The sequence below is a fragment of the Acomys russatus genome, chromosome 20 (assembly GCF_903995435.1).
Source record: "Acomys russatus chromosome 20, mAcoRus1.1, whole genome shotgun sequence".
Lineage (NCBI taxonomy): Eukaryota > Metazoa > Chordata > Mammalia > Rodentia > Muridae > Acomys > Acomys russatus.
Window position 1 is genome coordinate 50182921 of NC_067156.1, and position 22685 is coordinate 50205605.

Genomic DNA, 22685 nt, shown 5'->3' on the forward strand with positions numbered 1-22685 from the left:
TACTAAATGGTTATATTATCAGCAATATTGATAATTTTCTAAAACATTGCTGTTGAACTAATGTAATTATCTAATAGCAGTATTAAAGATAAAATAAACATGAGAAATTAACTATTACATGTTACGTAGCTCAATATAGCAGCATTACTTTCATTTCTATTTGTAATAAATATGGGATTATCAAAACATTTATTTCTTTTTATACTAATTCTTTAAAATATCATGGCATTTGAGATGTATAGCACATTTGTACATAGACTAGCACCAGTTTTAAAGACTGTTAGCAGCTACTTTGATTAACAACGCTGACCTAGAAATAAAGGTTATGGCTCTTCTGACATTTCATGTTTGCTTGTTGAAGCGTTATAAAGACTTTAATTTTCAATTTCTGAATTCCAAACCTCCTCTGTAGGTTGGCCCCCTCACAGAACGCTCCGTGGCCATCGGAACAAAGTCACGTGTCTGCTCTACCCTCATCAGGTCTCGGTTCGCTATGACCAAAGATACCTGGTCTCTGGAGGTGTAGATTTTTCCGTCATAATTTGGGACATATTTTCTGGAGAAATGAAACATATCTTCTGTGTTCATGGTGGTGAGATCACGCAACTTCTGGTCCCGCCTGAAAACTGTAGTGTAAGTTGCTTTTTCTAGGATGATTTCTCTATGGTAGAGAGGTAGTGGCTCTCAGGCATATAAATGAAATCCACAGTAACATAAAGGAAATACAGTGACAGAGTCAATGAAGCTTTCTCAGTATCGACACTGAGGTGATACTAACTTATAGCCAGGCAAGGTTTTGGTCATTTCCTATTAGGTAAAGAAAAATAGATGGTGGACTTAGTAGTTTTACCTATTATTAGCTTCTAAATTATATGACCTGTTTCTAGCAGCAGCTTGAAACATGCCTTTTGAAAGAGTTGGCAAACTTTGTTCCAGAGCAACTTGAATGTCCCAGCAGATCTCCATACATTCTGAAGCCATCTCATGCAAGTGCACTGGGCATGTACTTTGGTAGGTGCAGCATGTTTAGAGACTTGCTGATGTAATTTATTTAAACTGTAGTTGTGACCAGGGAACAGGAAACGTTGCTACGACTAAACAAAGTATTCACTGTTTTCAGGCTTAGATGAGGAAGTCAGAGTTTCTACTTTGCCTGATGGACGAATGCCATAACAGGCACGAGGGCGGAAGGCACCCTGTCCTCTTTCCTCACTCAGGCCTTGTCTCTGGAGACAACTAAAATGCATTTAACTTCCCGTTATCTGTTTTTAAAAAGCCATCCTTTCCTTCCCTACTATCTATCTATCTATCTATCCATCCACACATACATATATATTGTATATATGTTTGTATATGTGTATATAATATATAATACACAACAGGGTTGTGCAGCAAATGCCCTTGGCCACTGAGCCGTCTCTTCAGTCCCATTCAAGGGTTTTCCTTTTATACTTCAGACTATAAGTTCAGATTCATTTTATTGACAGCTGAGAAATATAAGCAATGCAGAATGCATTGTACATAAAACAATAGAATGTTGTCCAAGGTTGACTTGGGTCAGTTGACATCTAAAATCTAGGCAAAGGGAAAATAGTCCTCTAGATGCCTGTGGAATCCAAGGGAGAGGAGTGGGCAAAAGCCAGGCAGCTGGGACCAACACCTGCGGTGCAGCAGCCAAAGAGGCATCCTGCCCTCGCTAGTTAGGATTGTGGGTTCCAGAGGATGCTTGGGTACCTTCCTCCTGCTGGCTTGCTTTGTCTCCTCTGCTGTTCACTGTCTTCCTTTTGCTATAAATTCTAGTGCCATTCACACTTAGCAAGACATGAAACTTTGTGTTCTCACATAGGTTATCAGTAGAGAAAGGAACTGGATTTTGCAAAAAAAAAAAAAAAAAAACACCCAAACAAAACAAAACAAAACAAAACAAAAAAACCAAAAACAAAACAACAACAACAATAAAAAACCCCAACAACAACAAGAACAAAAGACTTCTAAAATGTCAGGAGTGCTCTTTAAAACATTTCCCTCAGGAAAGCAGATGGAAGGCATTGGTTGCAGTGTAAAGCTATAAGTCAAACACCACGAGTGACCCCGTAGACTATTTCCTACTTAGGGAGTAGCTGATATCTTTGAATGCTCTTTCTGAATTCCCTTGGGTGGTTTTCAGGTGAAGAGGGTAGCTGAACTTGGAATGGAATATTTCTGTCATGGCCGTGTACATTTTCCTGTAACCCATGGTGCATATTCGTAGACACATGTTTAGGTAGTGCCTGGAGAAAATGGAAGTAGAAGCGTAACCACCAAGTTTAGATTCTGGCTTTTGGAAGTAAAGGAACACAGTATGGAATGGAACAGAGACTGGAACGTGGCCTTTAGAAGTGTGAGATTTTATTTGTTTTAAGTAAATGTGGACCTAATATATATTGCTCCTTTATATTAATGGTGAAATTGTCAGAGTTGCTTTTCTGTTAGAAGATCTATTTAGAACAGAATATTTGGAAGACGAAGAAATAATTATTTAGCACCACTGGTATACTTATGCATGTAGACATTAAGTTATTTAATATATTACATAAAAAAGCTTTTAAAAAATTTATTACATGTTATGGAACTTTTATATCACATAATCTCTAAAATGATCCAGAAGGGGGCAGCATGGATTTGTGAAAACAGTAATACAGGCATCCAGTGTGATCATTAGTGTTTGTGCCTTCATTTGACAATGTTGGCTTTCTGTTTCCTAGATACAGGTCTGACAATGTGAATAGCATATATGACTAAGCACATATCACTTTGACAAATGCTCACAGCCAGTAAAAGTGGCCAATAAATTATATTTTCTTTTTATTCAGTTTTGTTTTTTAGAACTTTATATATGAGTAGTGAAATGATGTAAATCATTTCTACCCCTCTTCTGCCCCCTGCAACTCTTCACGCATCCCCCCACTCCTTTCCATATTCATGGCCCCTCTTTCTAAATGAGAATTGTGCACACACACCCCTACCTTACAAAATCCATTTAGTTTTGGTTGCATGTTCATGTATTTAGGGCTGAGTGCTTGGGGCTGGAGAATCTATCAGGAGGTTTGTTCCTGGAACACTTGATTCTTTCTCCCTTAGTAGCTGTGGGGTCTCTATTGTGGGTAGGGCCTTGTGAGATGTACCTGTCAATACTGGCATGTCCACCTGTGTTGTCAGTATGCAGGTGCTATGTAGGCAATTGTTTTGTCAAGAGTTCATGCATAGAGTTTCCCCATGATATCTAGAAGACAATATTTACAGCAGGCATCCTGCTCCCCTGGCTCATATGATATTTCTGCCCCCTCTTCCTCCATCTTCTCTGAGCTTTAGGTTCTTTTTAATAATTGATCTATCATTGTAAAGAAAGAGCTGAAAGCTATGTTTTTGATTAGTGTTTTTCCAACATTTTTGAGTCTGAAGTGGTTTTTTTTTTTTTTTTTTTTGATTTGAATGTTGTGTTTCAAAGCAATGCTCATAAACGTAGCATAGCGCCTGAAGCAAGCAAAGTAATCATTTTTATATAAATGAAGCAAAAGCAGGAAATAGGGATGCTAGTGTTTATTAAAATGAGAATTTCAGGGCTGGAGAGATGACTTGGCGAGTAAGAGTATTTGTTGCTCTTTCAGAGGATCCAGCTTCAGTTCCCAGGACCCACGTGGTAGTTCAAGGTCACGTATCATTTCAGCTTCCAGGTTCTGATCCCCTCTTTGGCTTCCTTGATCAAAGTACACGTGCACCTATACATACGTGCAGGCAAAACCCACATATACATAACTAACTTTTAAAAAGATAATTATCTACAATGTTCTTTTTTCTCTTTACACTAATGCATTATATTTTGAGATGTTTATGTATGTTTTCTTACCGTCAGTGAAGTTAAAATTTTTTAAATTAAACAAACAGTTCTGGAGAGAACAGAATGGAGGACAGGAAGGACAGTGACTCTCCTGCCTGCGTCCCAGCCCTGTTTCCATGAAGCACAAAGGGGTGGAGATGTGCTACAATGGAAGGCCACGAAGGTTGGCAGGAAAGCTGGGTGTCACGTCAGAGGACCTTTTTTTTTTTTTTTTTTTTTTTTTTTATAAATGGTTTTTCGAGACTGGGTTTGTCTGTGTAGCTTTGGCTATCCTGGACTCACTCTGTAGACCAGGCTGGCCTTGAACTCAGAGATCCACCTGCCTCTGCCTCCTGAGTGCTGAGATTAAATCAAAGGCTACTATGCCTGGCTTCCTATTCATCTTTTTATGTCACACCTTATCCTTATGTGAAGGATATTGGCGATGGGAAATGGAACTCTGCAGATTGAATTAAAGCATTCATGTAAGGTGATACTGAAAGGGGGAATGAAGAGTTATGAGTGCTTTAAGTGGCTATCTCAGCATTGGCAACACCTATGAACACAGTGAGACAATATAATTACACTTTAAAAAAAGGCAAAGATAACCGAGCGTGGTGGCCCATGCCTTTATTCTCAGCACTTTGGGAGGCAGAGGCTGGAGGATCTCTGTGAGTTACAGGCCAGCCTGGTCTACATAGTAAGTTCCAGGACAGCCAGGGCTGCACAGAGAAACCCTGTCTCAAAAAAACCAAACCAACCAACCAACCAACCAACCAACCAAAAAAAGACAAAGATCCTGTGCTGCACAATGACATAATAGTGACACTACTGTGGGAATTGTTAACTGTGCTACCACTTTTGTATTTTTGAATATATAGTCACTGCAAGTTCATATATATTATTTCATGTAAATGAAAGAACAGACCTGTGAGACTCTGATGGTAACTGTATTATGTGGAGAAATGATGTGCAGAGAAGTTTGGCATGTAAAGTGAATAAATAGATAAAAAATTTATAAATGTGCAGAGAAGCCAAATCTCTCATTCATGTTGCACAAATAGAGAGTCACGCATATTAGTACTTCAAAATTTCATTTTTCTGTTTTCTCTATTTCTATTAGTGTTTTGTATTACTGATTTATGTAAGTAAATGTGATTTTGATGTGTTTATTCAATAAATTAAAACTATTAAAGATTTTTACCTTGTGAAACAAAAAGCAACCATCCTTTTGACTTCCTAAATTTGTAATGTCTTGGAGATACTGTTGAGTGCTCTATTTTCCTGAAAATTATCTTTTAGTTTTTCTTCTTTGATTAGTTAGACCTAGAGTCCCTCAGGTTTTTTTTTTTTTTTTTTTTTTTTTTTTTTTTTTTTTTTTGGTTTTTGGTTTTTGGTTTTTCAAGACAGGGTTTCTCTGTGTAGCCTTGGCTACATATATTTAGTATAATGTGTATAGTGAGTAAAGGAGGATGTTAAAATTATCCTTGGAAGTAATGTTATTCATGTAGTAGGTTAGTGTTTTGGTTGGCTCATATGATCTCATAAAGTAAATACTAAAGAAACAGATTCCTTTAAAAAAAATAAAAGTCTCATTTCTGATATTGAAAAAAATGTGTTTTGATTCAGTTTTGTGCAAGTATAGAAATGAAATTAATATTTAATTTTGTAGACTATTTCTCCTTTTAGATAGAATATTTAGAATGATAAATGACATCTTAAAGGCACATTTATGTTCCAAAGAAAGAGTTCTGGGAAGTACAAGAAGTAATGATTAAGAGAAAAGTGGGATTGATTCATGAGCAAAAGAAGCTGGTCATTTACAGCTTTTCTAGTGATGAGCATGTTTAAAAAGAGAGACAGTGGCATGTTCATATATTTAGAGGAAATTTATACAAAGAGAAGATTAACTGGGACAAATAGAAGGCTGCTCCTCAAACAATGCCAACAAAGGAGTAATGTAGTTTAGGAAACAAACCTGCAAATTGGAAAGCAAAAATTAATATTCTTTGCATTGGATTCCGTTGTAAGGTGGAATCATCTCCCCAGGGAGCTTGTGGATGAGATAAACTGGCTGCCTGTAATTTCTGTAATTCATGCTCACATGTGATCTCATGTTACACGAGAGGTTTCTGGGAATGCCTTAAAATGTGTAAGGTCAGACTGGATGACCCAGGTGGTGTGGTCTGACTTTCAGACACCAAGATAGCCCAGAGCATTCTCTGCTCTTCAGCACTTAATGTAATGGGGTGATTATTTGCTGGCAAATTCAACGAACCTTTTTAAATATTAGGATTAGATTTATTTGAAAACTAAATATCTGTCTTGATGTTCTGGTCTAATATTTTTTTACTTGTTCTTATCTCAGTTATTTTTTTTCTTCAGAAAATTAATAATTTTTATTTGGATAAATATCCTGTTCCTTATTGCTAACTTTTACTTTTAACTAGAACCCAAGGTCATACATATATATTGCTTTTAACATATGGTTCATATTGTGAAGATTTTTGGCCTATAAAATACCATCAGTGATAGGCTGCTCAGTTCATGCTGCCCAGATTCTCTCGAGCAATGAAACACTTCTTAATTGAGTTGATTACTTGAGGGAAGTGGTTTCAGAAGTTGAAATTGTGAAGCTCTAAATTGAGGTATAGGAAGAAATACTAGAACTTTTATTTTTGGTTCTTTTAAGTCTTAGTAAATGGAAGTTTCTGAACATTTACTTGGATGGACAGTGATACTATCACTGATTTCAAAATACCATAAGGTATGTATTGCCGCAAAGAAGGCTCCAGAGTCCCTCTCACAAGTGTACATCTAGTTAAAATGTTTATTAGAGGGCTTTGTGGATTATACTGTATAAAAAACAAAACTTCAGTGCTGGACATTAAACTCACAGCCTCATCATGTCAGGCAAGTGCACTGTCATTGATCTGTGGTGTAGGCATTTATTTTTGTTTTGTTTTTCGATACACCCCGCTGTGTAGCCCTGCCTGGCATAGAACTCATGATCCTCTTGACTTGCATTAGATTGTATAGTTTCTATGCAATTGTTATAAATTGGCAGAGGAAATATTGTTAGATGTTATTTCCTTTTAAAGATATTTAATTAGTTGGTTGAAAATATTGTTTTCCATATAATTTATCCTGATAACAGTTTTCCCTCCTTCTACTCCTCCTGCTTCTTCCCCACTTCCCCTTGTATCTGGATCCACCCCATTTGTCTCTCATTAGAAAGCAAATAGGATTTAATGGGATAATAACAAAATAAGATATGACAAGACAAAAACTAACACATCTAAATAAGATAAAATAAGCAAATAGAAAGAAAAGAGCCTAAGAGAAGGCACAAGAAACAGACCTACTCATTTGCACACTTAGAAATTATATAAAAACACTAAACTGGAGGCCATAACACACACACACACACACTCTCTCTTTCTCTCACAGCCTGTAGGGTAAAAAGAGAGAAGAAAAAATACAAATAAAAACAAAACAAAACAAAAAAAAAAGTAAAAAAAAAAGCAAAAAGTTCTGGCATGACATTATGAGACAAGGACCCTCCAAAGAAGCTGTTGAGTCATTTCTGTTGTCTGTCTGTTGTTGGGAATGCAGCCTACCTTTAGGAGAGTTTGTTTCCCCAGTGAGATGCCCATGGAAGAAATTGAATTTTCATATGCAAGTGGTTTTCCATCGGAAATAGCTTCTGGGTTAGGGTCCAGTTTGACGAGCACCTTTGTTGAAGATGCTGTCTTCTTTTCAGTTTTTATTTTTGGCTTCTTTATTAAAAAAAAAAAAGCATTATCCATAATGTGCAGATTTATGTCTGGGTCTTTAGTTTGTTTCTATTAATCAACTTGTCCGTTTTGTGCCGATTCCATGCTATTCTCATTATTGTAGCGTGGTAGTACAACTTGAAGTCAAGGATGGTGATACTTCCAACAGTTTTAAAAAAAAAATTCAGGATTGTTTTGGCTATCCTGGGTTTTTTGTCTTTCTATACAAAGCTGAAAATTGTCCTTTCAAGATCTGTGAAGAATTTTGTTGCATTTTGATGAGAATTGCGTTGAATCTGTAGATTTTTTTTGGTAGACTAGCCATTTTTATTGTATTAATCCTACCGATCCATGAGCATGGAAGATTGTTCAAAAAGATTTAATTATTTTGATTTCATGTTTATGGGTGTTTTTCCTGCATGTGTGAAAATGCAAAGTGAGTGTGAAATGTGCTCAGAGGCCAGGGGTGTTGGATAGCTTGGAACTGGAGATACAGATGGTTGTCAGCTACCATGTGTGTGCTGGGAACCAACCCTGGATTGTCTACAAATACAACAAGTGCTTGTATCCTCTGAGCAATGGGAGGCATCTCCAATAAAGAATTAGTATCTAATTATTAACCACACTGGGTTAAATGGCAGTTACTCAAAACACTGAAAGAATAGCCAAACGTCACAGTCATGTAAAGTCTGCATCAGCGTCCACCAAACAGTGAAACCTTATAAGGGTAATGATTATGCCTTATGGTATTGGATAATTATAAACATTAGTACGTAGTCTAAAAAAAATATCATTTTAAGTTTGTTCATTTAAACTTTGAGTTATCCTTTAAAGAGTTATGTTTATGTATGTTTTATAACGTACATATTTACATAGAAGCATGTATAATTTATACACATACACCTAAACATTTTTAATCTATAAATGATTGAAATATTTTGGCTCATGAATGCTTTCCAAATAAGTTTTGCTGCTACCTCTTTTAGTTGAGTTACCTTTGCGTGTATGTCTGTAACCCATGTCAGCCTGGGACTATGTAATCTAGCCTTGTCCTGAACTCTTTATATTCCTCTTGGCTCAGCCTCTCAAGTGCTGGGATTACAGGTATGAGTCATTATGCTTGGCTTGTATAATCATTTTAATTACACCATCAGAATGTTTTACACACTATCTTGTTGTAATACTACTGTTAAGTCATCTGCAGTTGATGTTTTCATGTTGAAGTAGAAAAAGAATGAAATGGCATTAGTAGGTTATAGAATCAGTCATTATACACAAAGTAGATGTTTAGTGCTCTGAGCTCTGGAATTTAGCTCATAAAGAAAGTTGGATCTAAGTCAAGAAATGTGAATTGTTAAATACTTTTAGAAGTGCTTCGTTAATAATTCTGAGGACAGATAACAACATGGTAATTGTGTTTTAGCAAATCTTTTAAGTGCTTTCATTTAGTAGATAGCTAAGAATTATTTATCATAATTCTGCTCATTGAATCAAAATTAATCCTAAAGAAGTGCCTGAGTGGTCTTTTTCCTTCTACATTAAATGGGCTTTGTTCATATTGTTAATTTGCTCACACAGTGTTCAAAAGTAGCCGTCAATGCAGAATTAATTAGTGGGAGCAGAATTAATGAGGTTTTGCTATATTGAGTCATTTCCTAGCCAGTTTCTTTATATGAATTGGGCTAGCATTTCTTGAAAGAAGGAAAACTAGGTTTATTTTAATCTATATTTAACAAAGAGGACCATGTTTTCTTGACTTAAGTACCTCTAATAACCATGCTTTTATGGACTTACTAATATTGATTTTGTGTGTGTGTGTGTGTTTTCATTCTTGGTTATTTTAGTCATTTCAGGAGTGTTTCATGCAGTAAAGCTAAGATTAATTCTTTAAAGACTTGTATTCTTTACAGAGATGGTATATTATTTTTATAAATGACCAAACTGCATTTTGTTGGACCCTTGCCAACTTCATCATCATGCATTGTAAGAGAAGAAAACTCATATGGCGACTGGTTGTGTAGCTCAGTTGTTAAGAATGTCTGCGTGGTTAGTGCGAGCGATGTCCTGAGTTCATTTGCTGGCACCACAGAAAGCCAGGCATGATTGTGACACATAATTGTATTTCCAGCACTTGGGTGTTGGAGACAGCAGGATACGTTTAACATCATCTTTGTCTGTATAATGAATTTCAGACCTGTCCAAGAAACATGTAGAAGTTCAAGGTCATCTTTGGCTACATAGTGAGTTTTACTTAGATACATTTATGTGACAAGAGGATGTGCTGTGTGGACATGAAGAGATAGAATGGAGGGACTAGCAAGGGAGACCCAAGCTTGCGTATGAGCTTGCACTGGGCGTCAGAAGAGGATGTTAGGTATCTTCTTATTACCCACAGCCCATTTCTTTGAGGCAGGGTAAGTATCTCCCTGAACTTGGGGCTCACATCTTGCCTGGGTTGGGACCCTGAAAGCTGCATAAGTCCTCCTGTGTCTGCCCCATCTGGGATGCTTGGCTTGTTGCTTGGGTGCTGGGATTTCGATTCCTGTCCGTATGATTTCTGAAGAAGCACTCTCAACCAGTGATTCGTTCCTTTAGCTCCACACTACAGCTCTTAAAGCCTTAGTGTGCCATCGTCTACTTGTGAAGCTCAGGCTGTGCTGTTAGCCTGTGTGTTTTGTCGTACAAACGCAGTATGGTAGCACACTTTTCACTATTGCCAGGAGGAGGGACTGCACTCTTTCATCTTAGGCATGGCCCATCTCCATATCTTGGGTACGGTGAATGTCTGACAGTGAAGCTGCTCAGGAGGGTTTTTCATTCCCAGGAGTTTTGTTCATTGGGTGGCTCTACTCTTTTTTTTTTTTTTTTTTGATAGATTATCAGTATATTCGTTACTTTTTTTATTATTGTGATAAAACATCCTGTCCTAAGTGCTGTATAGCAGGAAGGGTTTATTTGAGTTTATGTTTCCAGAAAGAGAGCAGTCAGTCCATCGTGCCAGCGAAGTGGCAGGCACAGCATTTGGCATGGCTGCTGAAGCAGCAGCTCAGAGCTCTCGTCTTGAACCACAGGGACAAAGCTAGGGGCCAAGTATTCAAACTGATGAAACTATGGGGGCCGTTCTCACTCAGACTGTCACAAAGCCCATAGCCGGTGACACGTGTCCTCAAGCAAGGCCACACTTCCTAAGCTTAGCAAAACAGCACCAACATCAGTGGTTGGGTGTAGCTATTGTTGATATCTGCAGTAGATTCTAATTTTAGACATAACCAACATAGGAAATACATTGACTCAACATAATACTTTTCAACATTTTAAATGAAATTTATTCACACATGATATGTTGCAAATTTACCAGCTAGATTAAGGACTACTTTTTTTTTGTTTTGTTTTTGTTTTTGTTTTTTAAGACAGGGTTTTACTATGTATCCTAAACTGGCTCCTAACTGTTTCACCTCCCACCCCCAACAAAAGAGCTAGTCCTTAGTGTTGGGATGACAGTGTGCCAGTATGATTTGATTTAGCTCTGTGTGGGTGTGGTTTAGGTGTACATGTCTGTATGCATGTGTCAGGATGGCTATGGGGGTGTGGTTGCCAGAGGTTGATGTTGGATGTCTTCTTCAGTTGGTCTTCATCTTGTTTGGTTTTTAAAATTTTAATTTAATTTTTATTTTTTGAGACAGGGTTTCTCTGTGTAGCCTTGGCTGTCCTGGACTTGCTTTGTGTACCAGGCTAGCCCAAACTCCTAGTAATCCTCCTGCCTCTACCTTCCTGAGTGCTGGTGGCTCTTCATCTTGTATTTTATTTATTTGTTTATTTTAAAGATTTATTTGTGCCAGGCATGGTGGCACACACTTTTAATCCCAGCACCTGGGAGGCAGAGGCAGGTGGATTTCTGTGAGGTCGAGGCCAGCCTGATCTACAAAGCTAGTCCAGAACAGCCAAGGCTACACAGAGAAACCTTGTCTCAAAAAACCAAGAAAAAAATTAGTAATAAAGATTTATTATGTATACAGTGCTCTGCCTGTATGTACACCTATGGGCCAGAAGAGGGCAACAGATTTCATTACAGATGGTTGTGGGCCACCATGTGGTTGTTGGGAATTGAATTCAGGATCTTTGGAAGATCAGCCAGTGCTCTTAACTTCTCTCTGAGCCATCTGTCCAGCCCCATCATCTTGTTTTTTAAGAGATGTTTCTCCCTGGCGTCTGGAGCTCACTGAGTGGCCAGACCGTATGCTACCAGGTCCCAGGATAAGCCTGTCTCATCTTCCCCAGCACTGACTGTGCAAGTGTACACCTTAGTGTTTGGCTTTTAGTGTGGGAGCTGGGGATCCACACTTAGGTCCTTGTGTGCAGCCAGCGGTTTACTGACTAGTTCCTTTGATCGAAGAGTTTAGAGAGCTCATGAGTTGAAGCAGTAAAAGCAAAAGCAGTGGAGAAGGCTGGGGTGCTGTGGCTAAGCAGACCTGATAGAAACCTGTGAGCAGAGCGGAAGTGCTGCTGTCCTGGAAGAATTCTTTCCAGGTAGTCATGATCAGAGGTAAAGAGCATGGTTTCTTAGGAGAGAAATGAGTAAAAGCACCCTGTAAAAAAAGAAATACCAGATGCAGAATAGAAACCACTCTTTATCTACTGACATAGCACTCATCTTTTTTATAAAATGAGTGACTCTGACAAATCCAAAATTAGTACTAATGAAAATTCATAGACATGCAAAGCTTCCATTTTATTACACTGTCTTTTATCTGGAGTTAGCAATATATGTCTTATGCAATTGATAGTATATGCCTTATAAAATAGTTGAAAGTAAAAGCCCTCGGATATGTGTATTTGCCCAGTTTTATTGTATTGTGGCTATATTTATTTATTTATTTTTGTTGCCAGTTTACTTTAATTTATTTGGTAATTGTAAAACTAACTTGTATGTGTTAGAAATCTGCTTATTTTCAGTTGTTAGTATGTCTTTTTAAAGGAAAAAAGTCATTTGATATTTATAAGCAAGCCTAATAAGTGCATAAGACAATTTTGTGTGATGCTTTAAGCAAAATTTGTAGTGTCTCTCTAAACTTAGTTTTCTTAACTTTAAGATGACTTACAATTATAAACATTCGCCAGCATAAAAATCTAGCTAACTCACGAGGAAGAGAGACTAGGAGAAGCAGGTGGGGCAGTGGGAGCCACATCCAGATGCCAGCACCCAGGATGCTGCCCTGTCACAAGGAAAAACTTAGTCCTGAGCTTCGAGTGTTCACAGCAGAAAAGGGCCCTAGCACAGCAGCTCCCACAGTGTGCCTTACTGAGAAGATCAAGGTCAAACAAGCGTAGAGATAAATGATATTATATGGCCTTGTGACACAGTCAGTCATGTTCACATCAGCATTGTAAAGGGTCTAGGAAATCCTGGAATTGAGTGGTATTTTCTGCCCAGTTTTGTCTTCTCAGATGTGGCAATTGTTTTAGTGAGGTGGTTTCCAAATTTTGGTGAGTGGTATTTGCCACAATCCTAGCACTTGGTTGGTTGAGGCGGGCTCAAAAACAAAAGAAAATAATAAAGCAAAGCCGTAAAGCAGACAGTGCCAATGAAGTAAAAGCCGTGCAGCTTCAGTTTTCCTCATGCATTTTTGCTGTCCCACCCTCTCCTCTCTCCTCTTGACACTTCCCCACTTGGGAATTAGTGAAGTACTGCTTTTTAACTTATAGCAGTACACTTGCTTAGGAGATGCAGAGCTTTATACATTTGCAGCTTTCTCTTTTAGGTCTTATAAAAGCAGACTATGTGCAGCATTATAGGCCTTCTTTCTTTCTTTCTTTCTTTCTTTTTTTCTTTCTTCCTTTCTTTTTTCTTTACTTTGTTTTTCAAGACAGGGTTTCTCTTTGTAATAGCCCTGGCTGTCCTGGACTCACTTTGTAGATCAATCTGGCCTCGAACTCAGAGAGATCTGCCTGCCTCTGCCTTCCTGAGTGCTGAGATTACAGAAATGTGTCACCATGCCCAGAGGGCCTTATTTCTTAAGAGATAGTCACAATAAAGTCAAATGATTGCTTTCATATGGTTAAATTTTAAATTGCTTACAAATTGTCCTATGGAAAGTAAACAGACTTAGTTTTTAATTTGCTTTAGTGTAGATTCAGCTCTCTTGTTAGTGAAAGTCTTTACTTTCATTGCTTATTTATAAACACTATTGTTTATAAATTGAAGGGCAGAAACTAACAACAAACAGGGAATGCACAGCAGGGGTGTGGTTAGTTGAATGGCTACACCTTCTGTCATTATAGACAGATACCATGAAAGAACCAGAGATGTCAGTCTGCAGCTAATGAGTGATAGCTGGGGCTTGTGGGACTGTTGAGGGGCTTGTTTGGGACAGATGTACAGGGAGGAGCATGGATCTAATTGAGACATGAACAGAAAGAAGGACCAGAGATAGCTCTCTCTGGAAACAGAAAAGTAAGTTCACATTGTGGAGAGAGGACACATAAGAACAGACCACCCCGCCTGCCCCACCTTTCCCACACCAGTTTTGCATTTTCAGGTGTGGCAATCATTTTAGTGAAGTCTTTTTAAAATTTAAATGACTTTTTTTCAGTCTTTAATCCTTGCATCATTTAACACCTTTATGATATCTATTTGAAACCAGGAACTTTTACTTATAGTCTAAAGGAGGAAGACATTGTTCAAAAAGACCTAATATTGTGGTTGGTTTTCAGTAGAATATACATAAGCAATTTTCATTTAAGTTATTGGGAGACAAGGTCTATCTTATTCTAATTTTAATGTAAATATAATAAAGGTTTATTCTTCTTTTTAGGCAAGAGTTCAACACTGCGTCTGTTCTGTAGCCAGTGACCACTCAGTAGGACTTCTCAGTTTGCGAGAGAAAAAATGCATCATGTTGGCGTCTCGTCACCTGTTTCCTATTCAGGTGATCAAGTGGAGGCCTTCTGATGACTACCTGGTGGTGGGATGCACAGATGGCTCTGTGTACGTCTGGCAAATGGACACTGGTAAGAATGAGTAAGGAGGAGGAATAGAGAGTTAAAAGAATGTCTTTGACTTACTGAAAATAGTTCTTCATATGAAAATAAACCCTGAATTTAAAGGGATTTCTATTTCTTATACCTATCCTTTCTAATTTTATCTTTATCCATAATGACATATGTACCATTCTTGTATTTTTTGTAATATGTTAGAACTTGTAGAGTCGTTGAGGGTTAATGTGCAATGTTAATATGCAGTGATGTCTAGATTGCTTATGGAATTGCCAAGCAAGCTGAAGGAGATAGTTTTGGCTCATTTTCAGGCCAAGCAGTGCAATTTAATCAGAAGCTGAGAGAGAAGCCAGATGGAATCAACCAGCTTGGAGAGTAGTTTGGGCCAGAATAGCTGAAATGAACCACCTAGTGAGGGATCAGAAAGATCTAGAAAGGGTGAGCTTATTCAGCAGTACGTCTTGGAGGCTGAAACATTCTAGGCCTAGGTTAGCAGATGGAGGCTGGAAGCTGGAGCTTTCAATGCTTGTGTTACAGAAGATTAGATTGTACAGAGGCCAGAATCTTCCAGGCCTAGGTCTAGGGATAGATAGAACAGAGAAAGAAATGCTCCGGGCTCAGCCCCAGCTGTGCATTCATACAACTTTGTATGACTCTCATCTCATCCCCTCTCCTAAGCAAATAAAAACAGCATTTATGTTTACAGGTGATACTAGGAGCCAAATGGAAACGGGCGTTTAGACTTCAGTGACAACATGTCTAATTTCAGCTTTCAATTTTCTGTGTGGAGTATAGTATGGAGTAAATATTGCTTAAAGGAATAACACAGGTGCTGATAGCTGTGCATATGCAGATCAACAAGGTTTTTACCTGGGATATTTCAGCAGGAAACAATGTTTTAGCTTGTTTTTTTTTTTTAAAGCACATGTGTATCAGTGATTAAAACTTTTCGTGTGAATGATAGTTTCTTATTTAAAAATGATTCTACTAAATGTTTTTATTCCCCTCCTGTTTGTTCTACATAGTCCTTTGAAGTAGATTTGACACATATTTCTGCTTGTACTGCCACAATGTGAGGAGTACTCTTCAGGCCCTTTGGAAATATGTAGACACATCATGCGCAGTCTTGACTAGAGGAAGCAGTCCTAGAATCTAACAGATTTAACTCTATAGTCTACTTTGTATTGTAAGAGAGATTAATATCTGATGTTGTATTTTAAAAGCACTAAAGTTTAGAAGAAGGAAGGCAGACTAAAGTCACGCAGCTTCCATGGTAAAGATGACCACTGTGACATGTTTCTTTCTGATACAGTCTTCGGTGTTTTTAGAGGAAGACTTGTTTTAGATGGAGGGATGGCTCAGCTGTGCAGAGCATGTCCTGCTCTTGCAGAGAATCCTTGTTAAATTATTAGCTCTCACACAGGCAGCCCACAACCCCCTGGAACTTCCACCCCAGGGACCTGACTACCTCCTCTGGCTTTTGCAGACACTTTCATTCATAGGCAAATACCACACCAAAACATATACATAAGTTTAAAAATATATAAACAAAGGAAGACTAGTCAGTTTTTCTGGGGAGTCTGTTGACACCCCCTCTACACATCTAATCCTGGATCTCATCTTGAGGTTCCTGCACCAGCTCAGTATGAGACAGGCTGGAGTCCCTCATTCAACACACACTTAAGGGAAGAAGTCTACATGCTGAGGTCATGTTGCAAAACCACAAACAATATGAAAGGCCAACACAGTGTGTATTCTCTGTCCCCCTACAAGACCCCCACTAGTCCATATATAAATGTTCTCCATGAGAAAAACATAGGTGAACCCAAGGACACAGAGCTTAAGATATCATTAACTTCATCAAAGAATTCAAGAAGTTCAAGGAAGATGGCGCTAAACAGTTTAGTGAACATAAAGGGGATAGCAATAAATGACTGAGCTATGTCTAGTAAAAAATTTATGGCTGAGTAGAGTAACAAAGACAATACAGGATTTATAAACTGAATTCAATAAAAAGATATAAATGGTGAAGAGAAATGAAGCTGAACTGAAGCTGGAATTGAAAACCTTAATAGCCCAATTAGAAAATTCAGAAGAAATCCTTTAAGGTAGAATGGATCAAGTAGAAGATAGAATATCGACTCAAAGATAAAGTAGAGGAATTGGACCACTCAGGAATGCATTTGAAAACTTAAACACACACACACACACACACACACACACACACATACACACGGATGATGCAAAAATTATATGGCACTATGAAAAGACAAAATATTTGAATTATAGGCATAGATGGAGAAGAATGTCAAGTCAATGGCTTAGACATGATCTTCAACAAAATAATAGATGAAAACTTCCTCAAATTAAGGAACAATATACCCAGACAGATAAGAAGCACAGAACACCACACAGACAAGAGCAGACAAGAAAGGCCCTATAGCATATTATACTTAAAACACTAAATATATAGAACAAAGAGAAATATTGAAAAGAACATGAGAAAGATCATAGGCTACAGATGAGAAAACCCATCAAGGTAGCCACTGAAAATTCTAAAAGACCACAATTGTCAGCCTAGCTTACTTACCATAACCAGAAAAACTATCTTCCGTAGTTGAAGGAGAAAGACTTTCTGTGATTCAGACAGGCTAAGAAAATTTCTATCCAGTAGATCAATCATAAGTAGAATATGGGAAACAATACTTCAGACTGAAGAGAGATTATATGGTAAACACATGAAGCTATAATTACTGAAACAAAAAGCAAGCAGGCAAACAAACAAAACCAGGTAAAGACACAAGAAAAAAACTACGTAAGGACCACAGACTAACATCTCTGATGAACACAGATTTTGAATCCTCAATAAAATACTTACAAACTGGTTATAGGTATGCATCAGAAAGATGATTTACTGTCACCAAGTTGACTTTATCCCAGAGATGCAAGGATGGTTCAACATACACATGTTAGTAAATGTAATAAATCATATACATTGGCTTAAAAACAAATATTACTCAGTCAGTTCAAAAGATGCAGGAAAAGTCCTTGATAAAATCCAGCATGTCTTCATAATAGAAGTCCTAGACACGTCCCCTGGATGGGGAGGCCTGGTGGCACTCAGAGGAAGGATAGCAAGTTACCAAGAAGAGACTCGATGCCCTAAGAGCATATACAGGGGGAGGAGGTCCCCCTCAGTCACAGACATAGGGGAGGGGAGTAGGGGGGAAGTGGGAGGGAAGGGGGAATGGGAGGATACAAGGGATGGGCTAACAATTGAGATGTAATATGAATAAATTAATAATAATAATAAAAAAGAAGTCCTAGAGTGTAGGACTTGAGGGAATATATTTAAACATAATTAAGACTATATATATGACAAAACCAAAGCCAACATCACCCTTAATGATGAAAAACTTCAAGTAATCCCTATACATTTGAAAAGGAAAAAATTCAACTAAAGTATGACACATAGTGAATAGGAAAGACATCTGAGAGCTTCTAACCTAAAATTAACCAGTGGAGCTGATTTCTAACCAAACAGAAAAGCACCGACACATATGAGCAGGGTTAAGTTTTAGCATTTCCCCAAATGCAGTGAGGATGGCTCAAGAGTTTAAATACATTTCATACATCAAATCCTGCCTGAATCTGATTTATGGAGCTTCATTTTTTATTGATATGATAAATAAATAAATAATGTCAAAACTTTCAGGATGTACCTTCCTGAGTCTCCAGGGGACTTTATATCACTAGCTATAGCTTGAACAGCAAGAAGAGGAAAAACATGTATCTCCCATCTCAATTGAAATCCAGAATAAACGTGACTTCTCTGTTTTTATCTCTTGGATTTTCCCCGCATGGATTTGCAAGACCTCTATTTTAAGCTATAAATTATGTGTCTAGTTAACCAACAAATAGTTAATGCTATACATAGGCATATTAGAGGGAGCAGAACACTCCAAACTCCGGCTCTTGTGTAGTTCATCGTTTTGGATTTGAAGAGGCTGGAGAGCTGTCTTAGTGGTTAATAGCCCCTGCTGCTGTTGAAGAAGGCTCAAATTCAGTTCCCAGCACCCACATAGCAGGTCATAATTGTCTGTAACTCTGTTTTCAGAGGTTCTGACACCCTTTTCTAGCCTCTGCACGCACCAAGTATGCATGTGGTACAGACATACATGCAGTCAAAACAGTCATAAGAATAATTTAATCTTCAAATACTTTAATATACAGTTGATGAGCTAACAACTAGGATTAAGAAGAAAGTAAAAGAGAAAAAGAGAAACTGATAAAATAATCTGGGAGTAGGAAGGGTGGTGATGAAGCCCATGATATGCAGCAGGAAGTTTGTCCTCTAACTTAAGAAATATGGTGGCGCACGCCTGTAATCCCAGCACTCAGGGAAGCAGAGGCAGGCAGATCTCTGTGAGTTCAAGGCTAGCCTGGTCTACAAAGGGAGTTCAAGACTTCCATGGCTACACAGAGAAACTCTGTCTCAAGAACCAACAACAAAAACAACAACAACAAAGAAAAGAGGAGGAGGGAGGAGGAGGAAAAGAAAAACAAAGAAAGAAAAAAAGAAAAAGACATGTAGATGGAGGTAAATCGAAGGGAGCACACATGAAGTGCTTTGAAGTTCTGTGAGTAGAAATAGTACCTATTTTATAAATGTACGGGAAATGTTACCATGGTGAAACTAAGAATCCAAAAGATGGGGATGTGGTGCAGTGGCAGGACACTTTCTTCCTGCCTAGTGTGTAGGAGGCACTGGGTTTGATAACCACCAGTGAAGAAGACATTTGTGCAGATTAAATAGAGAAGGCACAACATTTCCCTTCCTGTTTTGTGGATGCTTCTTTGAGAAACAAAAGCTTTAGAAATTATTGAAGGAGAAAACTCATTTTAGTGAGTTTTTTCTTTTTAATTTTGTTGTTGAATGTTGATAGAAGACTGTAGGAAAGGTGAGATCATTGAGTTTGAGGTTTAAAAAGACTGGAAGTGATAAGAAAACCCTCCAGAGAAACAGCAGAGGTGAAAACCCTGGCAGAGGCTCCTAAAGTCTTGGCTTTGCATCTGATTTTACTGGGAAGGTGTGTGAAGCCTTAGGGGAGAGAGACAACTGGGGAACTTACACAGAAGTTTAGTATATGAAGGGAGTACAAGGTGATGTTTGTGGGAAAATACTGATAAGATGTTCCCACAAAAAATGCTATGCCACATTTTTTCTGTACCTAAACAAACAAAAGTGCGCAGTATTGCATAATATTTGTGGGCATATATTTCCTTCCAGGTGCGCTGGATCGCTGTGCGATGGGGATCACTGCAGTAGAAATACTGAATGCTTGTGATGAAGCCGTTCCTGCTGCAGTAGACTCCCTCAGTCACCCAGCAGTCAACCTGAAACAAGCCATGACAAGGCGCAGTCTTGCTGCTCTTAAGAATATGGCCCACCACAAGCTGCAAACCCTTGCAACTAACCTCTTGGCTTCTGAGGCCTCTGACAAGGTGAGCTTTGTATGTAGTTTCAATCTGTGCCTCTGCAGAAGGTCATTGACAAAGTAAAGGATTTCCCCTCAGGACAGGTTTTCTCTGTGTAACAGCCTTGGCTGTCCTGGAACTTGCTTTGCAGACCAGGCTGGCCTCGAACTCACAGAGATCTGCCTACCTCTGACTCCCAAGTGCTGGGATTAAAGCCACTACTGCCCAGCTTTAAAATTATTTTTACTTAACTAAATTATGTTGGTTTGATATTATAAAAACACACTTTTTCCCCTTTGTGTAATCTTAAGTTCAATCCAATTTTCCTAACTGATATTTATAAGCCAGACACTAGCTGCTTCTTTATTTGGCAGAAGGATGGCCTAATAATGGGTAACAGCAGTCCCAGGCCATTAAACTGGTCCCTTATCCTTTGTTTTGCAAAGCTGAGCTGCAGTTTATTTTGCAGCTCTCTTTTATTCTTGATTTCCTTCTTCGTCTTCTTTTTCTTTTTAGTGGTTATACTTGTGTCTAAATACTGATGGGGTTGAAAGACTATCTGTAAACTGACAATTATCCATTAATTAGTGAGTGCTGACAGTGTATGAAATACTGCAGACTGTCCCATTGACCCATATTCTCCAGAAATTGACAGTGACATCACTCTTTTGATCCTTCTTTCTTTCCCCAAGACATTAATGTTTTATTGGCTCTGTTGTATTTTATATTTCATTAGTTGAACTTGTGAAATCCTTCTGTGGCTTTCCTCCATGATTTTAGGACCGTGCTCTAAAGTTTGAGGATAAATCACAGCTTAAAAGTGTTTCTGCACTTGTTACTTATTTCAAAGAATCCTATAATTGAACCAGTAGGTCATTGTCTCATTATACAATACAAAACTTCAATTTTGTGCAAAAGTGTAAAACAATATATTAAGGAAAACATGTGTCCATGTTCTTATCTTTAAGACATAAAAGATATATTCTTTTTCTTAATGGTAGCTCCTAGGAATAAAAAAATTAGAAAAATAATTATAGACCTGGAAAATTAAAGAAAAATAAGTAGTATAGTACTATTTATGAATGGCTTTAGAAAGTGGTCATGGTTCATGATGTGATTTTTACAATCTTGTTTGTCCCTCTTTTAATAGTGTATTTTATAGTGCAATTAGTGATAAAAGCAGCAGATAGCCACTGTAGAGTAATTTTTGCCTACACAGAAAACAGTTTTAGGAGGGGAAGGCTTAGGAAGCTGAGGCTGCAGGAGGATAATCACTTCATGAAAAATGTATGTTGCCTGTACCATTAAGGATTTCTCTAACTACTGTGTGGGCTCTCACCATCTCTCTGAATTCATATGTGCATCAGCCCGATTGTCTCCCAAAGATGCTGTTTCTGTGGAGATCCCCACCACCCCTGCTCTTAGAATGTTTTCATTTTTTTTCCCACATAGATCTCTAAACCTTGCAGGGAAGGGTTTGATAAAGACATCCCTTTTATGGCTAACATCTTCAAGGTCTCTTCCTTCCTGTCCTCACATTGTCTGTTTGTAGGTGTCTGTGTTAGTTACTGTATACTGAAGGAGAAGCTTCTATGATGTGAGCTGAACAATGAACTAATCTATGGGTGTACAGTATCCCACTAGGAATCGCCTTATTGCACTGTTTCTTTAGCAGAATAATAGTAGTAGGTTTTCCTCTAGGGCCCAGACCTCTCTAGTCTCAGTTTCTGGCCTCATTAACTGTCAGATATGAGTTCCATCTCATGGATTGGGCTTTTAATCCATCAAACCATGTTTGACTAGTCCTATAACATTTATGCTGCCATTGCACCAGTATGTCTTGCATGCAGGTCACTGTTGTAGGTCACTGGGTTCTTAGCATGCTGAGATTCATGATTGCCTTTCTCCTCTACTGGTATGTGTCATACTTTCCAATGCTAGGAAAGCTAGTCAGTAGGGATAAAGCTTCTAGTTGGGCACCGATTTGATTTCCCCATGCTCAGTGATGTAAGTGGTGTCTTCAGCAATGGGGACTTAGTGTCAGGTTGTGGAAGGTAGCCACTAATACTGGCAATTACCTGTGATGTTTGGGGGTGTGGTCTGTGGGGCCAACAACTCAACAAGATGCAACTCATTCTTGTACTGAGGATTTAGTTCACATCATATGATGCCTAATTTATACATTGTCTCCTCCATTATATGGTAGCCCACTTAAATTCCATTTATATATGTATATATTTTGGGAAGCTTCTACCACAGTAGGTTTCCATTTGGTCTTTCAAAAGGTTTTAGTGTTAGTTGTTCCTCGCTAAATCTCCTCCTTTACATTGCCCTCCCACCCCCCTCTCAATTTAATCCCCCTAAATTCTAGAATTTAATTGCCCCAATTTCACTTTTTCCATTTTCCCTTCCTTGGAACATCCACGCATATCCCCTGATCCTTTATAAGCTATCTAACCTTTGTAGATGTTCTAAACGAAACACACATACATACAAAGATTAAGCGAAAACATGCAATATTTGCCTTTCTGGATCTAGGGTCCATCACTCAGGATACTTGTTTCTAACTCCATCCATTTTTC

At 38.2% G+C, this 22685-nt stretch overlaps 1 protein-coding gene across 2 annotated transcripts in view; it reads left to right on the forward strand.

The window, feature by feature from the left end:
* Wdr7 (WD repeat domain 7) overlaps positions 1-22685 on the forward strand; it is a 277717-nt gene that overhangs the window by 25907 nt on the left and 229125 nt on the right. For both annotated transcript variants that reach the window (XM_051163424.1, XM_051163423.1), the window contains 3 exons: positions 413-633; positions 14445-14640; positions 19916-20130. In XM_051163424.1, the coding sequence (XP_051019381.1) occupies positions 413-633; positions 14445-14640; positions 19916-20130 (632 nt within the window). The remainder of the gene's footprint in view (positions 1-412; positions 634-14444; positions 14641-19915; positions 20131-22685) is intronic.